This window comes from Zalophus californianus, chromosome 9 (assembly GCF_009762305.2).
Source record: "Zalophus californianus isolate mZalCal1 chromosome 9, mZalCal1.pri.v2, whole genome shotgun sequence".
In the NCBI taxonomy this organism is placed as follows: domain Eukaryota; kingdom Metazoa; phylum Chordata; class Mammalia; order Carnivora; family Otariidae; genus Zalophus; species Zalophus californianus.
The window spans coordinates 9,029,600-9,041,656 of record NC_045603.1 but is presented as its reverse complement, the minus strand read 5'-3'; the positions used below and the strand labels follow the sequence as shown (position 1 = coordinate 9,041,656).

General features: G+C 42.6%; 1 protein-coding gene across 5 annotated transcripts in view; it reads right to left on the bottom strand.

Annotated features, from left to right (window-relative positions):
- Positions 1 to 710: 710 nt before the first annotated feature.
- ENTHD1 (ENTH domain containing 1) overlaps positions 711 to 12,057 on the bottom strand; it is a 174,155-nt gene continuing 162,808 nt past the window's right edge. For all 5 annotated transcript variants that reach the window (XM_027593466.2, XM_027593468.2, XM_027593470.2 and 2 more), the window contains one exon: positions 711 to 1,805. In XM_027593466.2, coding sequence (XP_027449267.2) covers positions 1,204 to 1,805 — 602 coding nt within the window. In that variant the 3' untranslated portion in view covers positions 711 to 1,203. The remainder of the gene's footprint in view (positions 1,806 to 12,057) is intronic.

The window sequence follows — 12,057 nt, the reverse complement described above, 5'->3', positions numbered from 1 at the left end:
AAACCTTGTCACAATTTTTATTTCATAGCGGAAAGGCCGAAATGTCTAACAATGGTCTTCTAGAACCTGTATCATCTGGCACTACTCCTTGCTCTTTCCTCCATGGCCTCAAATCTCCTACTAATCTCCCCTTTCCTCACTTCACCCCAGCCACAGTGACTTCCTTGCCCCTCCTCAAATATGCCAAACCTCCTCCCAGTTCAGTCTGCCCACTAACAGTTCCACTAGCAGTTCCGTCCGGTTCATAACCCAGTTTGCATGGTGAAAATCAGTTTTGGCGTGCGAGTGCACCCAGCATTAGAATATTTTTGAAAAAAAAAAAAAAGAATATTTTTGAAATGTCCCATATTTCTTCAAAATAATCAGGAATTATTTTAGCTTTTAGTTGGTAATTGTCGAAACTGAGTGATGGGTACACGGAGCCCTTGCACTGTCCTTTCAAATTAATATAAATCAGGAATAAAAGCATCTCTGGTGATTCTAATGTGCAGTAGGATTGAGAAGCACTGGTCTATGACCCCTAAACTAGATCATTTCCCCATAAATATAAAAATTGAGACATTTCTACTTGAAAGGCTGTCTTAATGAATTAAAAAAATACATATTAGATGAAAAATATCAAATTTATTTTCCAAATACAAGAAAAAAGTATGCATTTGAATTCACTTTGCAATATACATTAACAGTAAAAACTGCTGTTCCGTGTCCTACTTGTCTCAACTTAACCCCTAACCAACGGTGGCAGCCACAAGAAGGGAAAGATGCTGGCCCTTGGTTTGGGGAATCTGAAACTTGGCATGAGACCATAGGAAACATCTAGCCAGGCTATGAAGGGCTTCCTACTGCCTGCTTATCCAAATGCTCTAGAATAGCCATTTGCAGTTTGTCTTCTCACAACTTCCACTAATGTTTAACATATTTTGAGGTAAAGTCCAAAGCGTGGAAGAATGAAATTTTCCTCAGTTTCAAAGGAACATTAGTTCATATCTAAGTCTGATAATATTATCAAAGGTGATACCTTTTCTCTTTAAAAAATAAACCAAATGAGATTATTGGTTTGAAAGAGATTTGTTAATAAGCCTGACAAGGAAAAAGCAAACCACCACCCTATTTTTCCCATAATAATGAGAATCTATAGGAGGTTAACTTAGTCTTTGGGAAGTGGAACCACAGGAGTTCTACCAAAAATGGCTATGGAGCTTATTAGATGTGATCTGAGGTCCCCTCAGAAGACTGGGGAAGTGGTGAAGATTTGCTTAGTTGCGGACTATTCCCACTCATGCTCACCAGATGGCTATTGATGACATGAAGTTCCCGTATCACCATGCTCAGGTCTTCGTGTAGTTTGACTATGGCATTTTTCACCTCCCCGAGGAGAACCTTAATGGAATTGTTTCCTTCAGGCTCTTTCGGCAGACCTTCAGTTGTCTGAAAACTCAGACAGGACATAGAGGTGCAGTGGTCTACATTTGCGGTGGAAAACGCTGCCCAATTACTGCCAGAAGCAGGACTTGTCTGCTTCCTGGCAGACTCAGAGTTCTCTGGAAGACGTTCCAGGAGATTGAGGTTGTCATTTTCCTCCTCATCAGAAGACACTAGGCCCCTAAGAGCCAAGGGGTGATGAGCCCTGGCTGTCTTATCTTCATCCTTAAAGGAGGCAGAAGACTGTTGATGGGGCAGAGTCCAAAAGGAAGGTCCCGCCAAAATCGGGTAGGAGAGGTGAACAGACTTCTCTGGAGAGGCTGAATCAGGAGGTGACACAGATAAAGTGGGAAAGGAGGATGTTCCTTCGGAGGTGGTTGAAACTAAAAGGTATAAACGGGAGAGAAAGTTTATGTAACATACAAATGAGAGTAATAGCTAAAATAATTTTACAATGTAAAGTCCCATGGGTAAGGTCTCAACATAAATATACTACTCATAATGTTATATGTTAAATATTCATAATAAGCCTAAATAAACCCAAAGCAGGAAGTGGAGAAAATCTGAAGATGTATCATATACCAATACCGCCATGGAAATGAAACTAACATAGAAATATCAATATTCGCCTTGACTCTGAACTGTGCCCAACATATTTTTACACTACACTTAACAGAGACGGCAGAAAAGTAAAGTATTACACCCTATTCTACTGGCTGGTGGCATTTTAAAAGTTGGCATTTAAGTGTGAGAAAGCTGTAACTTAGATTCCTTCGTCTTTTCTTTTTCTTCTACAAAGAATATTATGGCAAAATGAACAACCAACTACAAATACCCAAAAGCTGTGAAACGAATCTCTTTCTCTAACTGCTCAAATACAGTTGAGACTGAACTCCAAACCACCTGAGACATGGAACATTTGAGTACACATATATAATTTTTTTTCACCAAGAAACAATAAATAAAATAAAAAGCATTTTAAACCTGTTTTCCGTAAAATTAAAAATATGATAACATTTTAACTCCATTTCAGGCAAAATCATACTCTCTTCTTTTTGCACTTCACTCTAACTCATTATTTCCCAGCCCATGCTCTGAGGAACACTGTGTTCCTTAAGATGTTAAAAGACGTTTTGTGAAAACAGGATTGTCGAGTCAGAGAAGACTGGGAAAATGCGTATTGTGCCTCTCTTTAAGAGATTAACAATGAACATTAGCACATTGAAAGTTCTGAGAAATCTACAGTAATTTATTCAAGTGGTTTCCAAACTTTCCTTGACACAGAACTGTTTCTTGTCTTGTAATAACTATCTACACTCTTGCGTGTATTAGGTGGTACGCACGGTTCGAATGTCATCGCAGCCAACTATAGTTGTTACTTTAAAATAATAATTAAAAAAAAAAGCTGAAGTCATAGAACAGGGAAATCAATGCTGATCCCTTAGCACACATGACTTATATATCATTTTATTTGCTTTACACCTGCATCTCCCTTTAAACTAAATTGAATCTCCTGTTAAAAAAAAAAAAAAAAAAAACATGGCTGGGGCAGGCGGCTTCTATTTTCTGCTTCAAAGCTCCCTGAGGCCCATCTCCAGCTTTTAGGAAAAATTCCAGTTACAAGACATTTCAGGGGTGATATGAGTATTCTCAGTCGATGCAGCAGCAGGACACGAAAAGGAAAACAGGAACTTCATCGGCACATGGTCGAGGCAAGAGGAGTGCACAGAAGAATCTAGGTCAGCCTTATCCCGACGTCTGTCCCTGGACTGAAAAGCGGGCATGATGGTGATGGGCATGCTAATGATGAGCGCCTCAACGCGCGTGCGTCCTAAGTCTGGGTGTGCGGTGTTTGGGTCACAGCTGTCACCTGACATGTCCCTGCCCCGTCCTCCTGTGTTGGTTCTCCTGTTTTCTATATCCCATGTCTCTTTCTTGGTGTACCCCCATTTTGGGGTAGCACATTCTCCAACGGTTCGCTGAAAAAGGATAACACAATTATGTTAGTCACATGGGCGTGATGTGATTAAGATAACCTGGTTAACTTTAACCTGGTTCCACTTGATGCTAGTGGTTCTCAAAGTGTGGTCCCCGGACACATTTGTTAGAAATGAGGTTCTTGGGCCCCATCACTCTAAACGAAATCAGAAATTGGGGTCGCGCCCAGGAAACTGAGGTTCAGCAAGCCTCTGGGTGTTTCTGATGCCTGCCAAAGTCTGAGAATCACTGCTTTCTCCTCTCTGTCCACCTTTCTTTTGCTTTGCAGCTACAACTGCTGACTAACTGGCTTATCATTGTTTACAGTTTGGTAGCTTCCATTCACAGGCTTTTGCTCATAAAAAGCCACTTCATCTCTAATTGCTGCACACCAATTTACTTTTGTTTCCAAACACACCACAGCTGTAGCAGACACTTCAAGCTGCACTCCAGGACGCCTCTCCTGCCCATTTAGTTACCCTGCTCCTGCTTGCTTACTCCAGGAGGTATGTGACTATCTTGTTAACATTCATCCTTTTCATACAGTGTATCCACCAGGACTGAAATGCAGCAGATAAGCAGCAAGAAATGGCTGCATTTAAAAATGTCCGTGTGATAGATGCATGCCAATTAATGTTGCCCCTGCTTAAAGATAGCACTGATAAAATTATTCCAAATGCTGATGTGTTAGCTCTAACTTTTTATACTCATGAAAAACATCAGACCAGTTAATTATTTCATTGTAACTTTAAATTTAAAAAGCATTTAGAAGAACTGCATTGCAAAAATATAATTACAAGTGCATTTCTAGAAATATTTTTAAACTCTCCAGCTGTAGTTGTAAATTTTTGTTAGCAGCAGGTCCTTGGTCAACTAAACACTTCAAACTGCTCACTGTACAACAGAGGAACTTTTAGTTCTTTGTCCAATTCCTCCCTCTCAGTTTTCCTGATACATAATGACTGTCAGGTTAACAGTACACATGAATTAAAATATTCTGATTTTGTTCTGTGATATAAAAAGTAACATTTTACATAAACGTCCATAGCAAAATTATTCATAATAGCTAAAAAGTGGAAACCACTCAAATATCCATCAACTGATGAATGGATCAATAAAATGCGTTTCTCTCTACAGCGGAATATTACCCAGCCATAAGAAAGAGTGAAGTACTGATTCATGCGACAACATGGATGAACTCTGAAAACACTGTGTGAGGCAAAAGAAGCCAGACACAAAAGGCACATATTGTATGATTCCATGACATGAGATGTCCAGACTAGGCAAAAAGAGAAAGTAGATTACTGGTTTGGGGGGGAGGGGGGGAGGGGTGCTAGGGGGAGGGAGGAATGCGGAATGACTGCTAATGGATGCGGGACTTCTTTGAGGTGATGAAAATGTTCTGGAATTAGTGGTCGTGATTGCACACCTCTGGGAATATACTAAAACCCACTAAATTGTACACTTTCATAGGGTCCATTTTCTGGTACATGAATTAGATCTCAGTTTTTAAAAACATAATATTTGAAAATTTACTTTAATGTCATTATTATAAATAAGCTACATGAAAGAAACGGATTTCGGAATAACATAGGATTAGAGAGAAATGCTAATGAGTCCACCTCTAATCACTAACACTAAATTGTTATTGGGACGATTGGATTATTGGATCAATGATGACTTCTCTCTCGCTTACCTATCTATGAACTATAAATTTGGTTCACTGAATTTAAAAAATCACATCAGTGTGTCTTTTTGTCCGCAAGAAGGCAGGCAGGAGCTGAAGGGCCGGAGGAGCTGCCGGGGCCGCGTCTGGGGGCAGTGCAGGGGTGCCACTCTGACTTCCCTGCTGGGTCTGATGATACTCCTTCACCCTCCACTCTGTGTGCTGCTTCTGAACCAGCCCGACCGGGAGCTCAGGGTTAGCTGAGACCGTTTGCCGAGCTGTTTCCTACCATTCTCCCCATTTCTTTTTGGGAAATGTTCATTATTCTGGCTCTGAAGCCTTTGATAGACAAAATGTTAAAGGGCGCGCGCGCGCGCGCGCGCGCGCGTGTGTGTGTGTGTGTGATGTTTGGTTTCTTTCCTTAGCAAAGATGAACTGAGAAACAGCTCTACTGAACAACCACTACTGAAATCCAGAGTACAAAAATGGAATAAATGAGATATAAACAAAGGATGGAGCCAGTGAAAATGCTCACCACTATCCCAGCATGAGAATGTATAGATTTTTTTTCCTCCCCCCAAATTAGAAAGTGAAGTCCTGCTCAGTCTAACACGCTTACCCGAACTGTGGCTCATGAATATAATGATTTGGCTTCTGTGCATCTACTAGCTCCCTTTTTCTTTTCAGTGTGCATGATAAACGATCTAATGACCTAAAGGAATAGTTTGACCTACAGGTAAATAACTTAAAATTTAAATGGAGGAGGAGGAGGAATGGACTGTTCTAGGAACAGAATTATTTAGCATCAAAAGGTCAAAGGAGGTGGCTGCAGCAAATCCGTCATTCAGTGAAAGTATCAGAATGAAAATATTAACCTGTATTTGGTGGCTGCCTTGGACAGCCCCCTGACCACTGAAATCTGCCACACTGTGAATGTGTAAATCGTTTTAAATTCACCCAGCTCTTTATCTCCAAAGAGTTTACACTACCAGGCCTGGACCCTTCATATACACAAATACTTCTTAAAACAATAAAATAGAAAAACAGAAAATAGACGCTGTCTTTTCTAGCCTCGATCATACAGCGTCCACTACGGATCATACAGTATCCGTAGGATACCAGCCTACCTCATCGTTTCCTGAATTCCTCCACCACGAGTCACCTTCAGCCATTCCTCTGAGCACTGCCTAGAACATGTCATCACTCAAGAACTGCCCTACTCTGAAATCTTGCTTTCCAAGATGACTTTTTCTCGATTACTTCCAGCCCTCTCGTTCTGTTTAATGCATCTATACTTTGGCCTCATTGAGCCAGTAGATCCAATAATCCTTTTATTCTCTCTCACTCCAACAATACCCACCTGACTCTCCTTTCCTGTCTAGTCTAGAATCCCATTATCCATCACTTGAACCACTTTCTTGCTCCATTCCCCCCGTCACCCCCTGCCATGTTCTCTGCTTTATCTGCTGCTAATTCCTAATCCAGGAGTCAGCAGACCTTTCCTGTAAAGAACCAGACTGTTAACTACTTTAGGCTTTATGGGACATACGGTCTCTACTGCAACTCCACTCTGCTGTGGTAGCACAAAAGCAAACAAAGATGACATGTAAACCAATTACTGTGGTTGTTCCAGTAAAACTTCACTTACGAAAACAGGGAGGGGACTCATTCCGCCCCAAAGCTATGGTTTGCAAGTTCCTGACCTAATCCTATTTCAATTCAAGTATCTACCTTTTTCATTCCTACCCCCAGGTGGCTCAGCACTATTGAAGAAAAGGATCCTGCAAATTGGGATTCCTACAAATTAACGGCTCCTGGCTCCTTTGTCAAATCAGTGTCTTATCGGCTCCTTCTTCCATTCTCTGGAGCGGCTATTCTAAATCCTACCGGCCCTTTCACTGCACTTCTACCACTCCAAACCCCTTGGTCTGGGCAGGTGACCTCAGACAATAAGATATGGAGGCCATGACATATAATGTGTGGTGCATGAAAGCTCAATACATCTTAATTATTAAAAACCACAAAACCCTTCTGTGACATCTGATACATCCTTTCCCCTCCTTCCGTACAGGCCCTCGGGATGAGGTGTTTTCTGTTCTGGATTCGAGCCCGCTTGGCCCCGGCCATGCTCCATCTCAGGCTAGCCCCACTCCCTCTCTCCCTTGCTCTTGTCTCCCAGCTCCCACTCCTGTTTCCTTCCAGGCAACAGCTCCCCTGCCGGGCTCCCTGCCTCAGTTTCACCCCCTCCACGACAATCCTCCACATTCCCTGACACAGTAATTTTTCTAAACACATTTGAAAAGCCACTTACCCGGCTTAACACCTTTAGTGACTTGCATCCTCTTCAAAATAAAGTCCAAGCTTCTTAACCTGGCCCACACAGCTCCTCATCATCTGCCCTGGCATAATTTTCCAGTGTTTTCTTCCATTATTTGTTCATGCACACGTTTCATCCCTGCTCTACTAGGCTGCTTTTAATTCACTTATTAAATATTGGGTACCTATTATGTCCAAGACACTGTGCCTGGTGCTGGGGATACAATAGTAAACAGGCAGACACGGTCCCTTCCCTCAGGAAGGGGCATTCCACTTGGGGGGTGGGGGTACATTAAACAATTCAATACATACGTAATTATATTGAATATAATTATATTGAATTATATAATAGAATTAAAATTAGACCATATGTGCTAGAAGGATACTTATAGGTACCAAGACAACATATAGTGGCAGGGGGATTTGAAATAATAGAGGGGGGTCAGGAAATCTTGCAGAAGGGCTCTCTGAGCTGACCCCTGAGGGATGAGTAGGAGGGATGAGGAAGGGGTGGATCAGAAGTATTCTGGTCTGAGGGAACAACGGTACAAAGGTGGCGAAGCAATTTGGTTTACTTGACAAAACAGAAAGAACACAGGTTGCTGGGAGAGGCAGAAGCTAGGCCAAGCAGGGTGTGGAAGGCTATTTGATCTCTAGGAACACAGTGAGAAGTCTGGGGTCTCAGTGGGGGAATTTAGTCCTCACGTCCTCTGGCTGTTCTGTGGAGAATGAATCGGAGCTCCTAGAATCTCTCTGGTCAGTCATAACTGTGCATTTTTCCTCAGCCTGGAATGCCCTTTCTGGAAGCATAGGAGTCTCCTCGTTCCTGAGAATAAAAGCAAGGAACTCCTGGGTACTTTTGGGAAATAACCAGAATGGATCTGGAGGGTTAGGAGGGGGCTGGGGGCCTAGAGCTCGAAAAGTGGAGCTAAAAATACGGACACTGGAGTAATAGCAAACTTTTCTATGGCACCTGCCTAGTACCAGATCCTACTCGGATCCGGTTCGTGTTTGTGGATTCATGGAACCCATCCAGCAGCTGCATGTGCCAGTGCCAGCCTGTTCCCATCCTGTAGATGAAGACGCTGATGCATATGGGTCACAAACCAGTGGCGGGGCTGAGATGATGAACCCCGGCTGTGTGACCCCAGAGCCTAAGCCGCTAACAATTCTGCAATTCATCACTCTCTGTGCTCTGTTGGAATATACACTCCATCTCCATGTTTTAAAACCCAAAATACAGTATGAAGATTTTGCCTTAAACAGTCATATGCATTTAAAAAATTAGAATAAAAATCAAGTTTATATTTACCCACATATTTATCATTTCCAGTGCTCAGTTCCGCCCCCCCCCCCCCCCACCAAATGCACTGGGGTCTTCCCCTCCATGAATAGTTTGTCAGTCAAGGATTCAGGCAGAGTTTATAGACAGAATGTGGGGTGGGGCTCACCCCTTCCGAGTTTCCCTCCCTTTTGGGATTTCCTGCAGAACTGTCCAGCTCTTTTGCCAGTACTGAAGCTCTTTTTTTTTTTTAAAAAGATTTTATTTATTTATTTGAGAACGAGAGAGTGAGAGACAGAAAGCATGAGAGGGAAGAGGGTCAGAGGGAGAAGCAGACTCCCCGCTGAGCAGGGAGCCCGACGTGGGACTCGATCCCAGAACTCCAGGATCATGACCTGAGCCGAAGGCAGTCGCTTAACCAACTGAGCCACCCAGGCGCCCCGTGAAGCTCTCTTTTGATACCTCATATGACTGAAGTGTGCCCTCCCGGTCTTAACGTGGGCTACTGTATTTTTCATCTCTGGAACTCTCATTTCATTCTTTCTTTACAGATGATAGTATTCTGATGAAATTCTCCATCTTTCCCTCTGTGCTCCTGATCATATTAATCACAGTTATTTTAAAGTACCTATCTTATAGCGTCAGTATCTAGCTTATCTGTGGGTCTGTTTCTGCTGTCTGTTTTTCTCCTGGATTTTAAATGCCAAAAATTTTCCACGAAGTGACAGGAGCTCTTAAGAAAGGATTTCGTTGTCTTCTAGAAGACAGATGGGATACAAAGCAATGACATTGCTCTAGCTGGAGCTGGGTTGCCGCCTTTGTGAGGGCTAGTCTCGTTCTGGTTTGCCCTTCCCCCTAGACGGTAGTTCTGGTGCTTCGGGTGGGGCCTGTCGGCGGCCCCAGCTGAGAGCATGGAGTCCTTACCAGGGCCGCTACAACATGGCAGATCCTGAACTCTGACCTCTGTCTCCCAGCCCTATGAGATGATCCAAATCTCTGCTTAGCGTGTTGGCCCCTTCGAAGCTGCTTCCCATGTAGTTTCTTGGCACCACATCCAGAACGTGTGCTGCTTTAGCAGGAGGCAGATGTTTCGGTAGGAAATTACACAAAGACTTTTCGGCTTTCTCCTCTGTGACTTCCTCTCCTCTGGAATATTGACTCCTGGAGTCCCTGCCACCTGGGAAGCCCCAAACTTCAAACCTAACTCCCAAGCTCAGTGAGACCGTGGAGAGTCCAGGCCTCTGACTTTCCCTCGGTTTCTATATCCTGCTCTGCTAACAGGCAAATGATCCACAGTGGGAAAACTGAGGTGAATGTGGGACCAACTAAAAGTAAACTAATTTCCTACTTTAGTCACATCACTTCTGACACCAAATGTATGGGTTTTACACACAAGGATTTCTCTCATTCTCTGTATGTGACACCAACTAGATGTCCTATAATTTAACTCCATTCTGACACTACCCAGAGTTAGTGCAGACCCCAGAGATTAAAAGCTCAATCCCTTAATCTCAAGACTCAAGTCTCAGGACTGCCCTCCACTTTAGATGCCAATCAAAAGTCTAGGCCTCCCGTATTTCTGACCTGCCAGCTATAAATTGAGGGATCCCATGATCCCTTCCTTGGGTCTGATAATTCACTACAATGGCTCATGGAACTTAGGAAAGTGCTTTACTTACTATTACTGGTTTATTATAAAGAATACAACTCAGAACAGCCAAATGGAAAGGATGCACAGGGCAAGGTATGGGGAAGGGGCCCAGAGCTTCCAAGCCTTCTCTGGGTATGCCACCCTCCCAGAAACTTCATGTGTGCACCAAACCTGGAAGCTGTCTAAACTCCACTGTCTAGGGCTTTTTATGGAGGTTCCATTACAGAGACATGATTGATCAAATCACTGGCCATGGGTGATTAATTCAACATACCTAGAGGTCAAGGCGTGGGGCTGAAAGTTCCAAACCTCTAACCACCTGATTGGTTACTCTGGCAAGCAGCCCCCAACCTCCAGCATAAACTCAGATATGGAAGAAGGGTCTTATTACAAATAACAAAAATATAACTCTTCTCACCCCTATCACTCAGGAAATTCCAAGGGTTTTAGGAGCTCTGTGCCAAGAGCTAGGGATGAAGACCAAATATGTATTTCTCATTATATCACAACATCACAGTCCTTTTCCGAAGGATCTTGACCCATTCCGTGTTTTCTATCTTGGCCGTTTTACAGGACTTCAAACCAGCTTTTAATAGTTTTCCAGCTTTAACCAGTATTTTTGGTGGGAGGGTTAGAACAATACTATCTACTTCATTATAAATAGAAGCAGGTCTTTCTTGCTAACTGGCTTTAGAGGAGCTTCTAGCTAATTTTTATAACTAAGTGTACTTAGTACACAGGCAGCGGCCAAAAACTATTTTCAATGATCTTTTGGGGGGTATTTGTGAAAGAAATGAAGTCAAAGTAACAACTTCCCAGGGGAACAGCCACGCACTGAAACCACCACACTCACCGTGACCAGTACTCAGTGGCTTCCACATTGGCAGTCTCTGCAGAAGAGCTAATTTGGTAACAAAACTAAGACTCTGTTTATTTTTAGGCTATTCGGTCCCCCCCAAGTTCTGGGAAGGGCAGCAAGGAGAATCTGCTATCATTCACTGACCTTACTAACACTGAGGTGAGTTTCTTTTTTTCTTTTTTAATTTTTTATTGTTATGTTAGTCACCATACATTACATCATTAGTTTTTGATGTAGTGATCCATGATTCATTGTTTGCGTATAACACCCAGTGCTCCACGCAGAACGTGCCCTCCTTAATACCCATCACCGGGCTAACCCATCCTCCCCACCCCCCTCCCTCTAGAACCCTCTGTTTGTTTTTCAGAGTTGAGGTGAGTTTCTTTAGCCTCAACATGTTGGCTTCCATTGTTTGTACATATATGGCACTTTTGACCTGAGTTTGAGGCAGTTTAAAATATTTTTATTAAAAACTTTATATTTATATGAGTTCGTCAGCATTATTATACATAACAATAAAACTACTTAGTCTTTGAAAAATGCACGAACAAACAAATTCTTCTTTTACTAATTGACTTTAAAGAAGAAAGCATAATTATACAACGTAGGATTTGGTAACTGACAGCCAACAACCTGGATTCCCTTTACCATCCAGGCTCAAGAATACTGCGACCCTTTGAATGTTTTATAGGACAGAAAATGGAAGAGATTCTCCACCGTTGTTTTGCAATCAGTACACAGCCCTTTAAAAAAAGGCTGCATGTGCGCACGCGCGTGCATGTGCGCGCGCGTGCACACACACACATCTTGTGTGTATACACAGCAATATACATAATAACTAATTCTTTTTATACAGTCTCTTAATAAGTAACCTAAATGCCTAA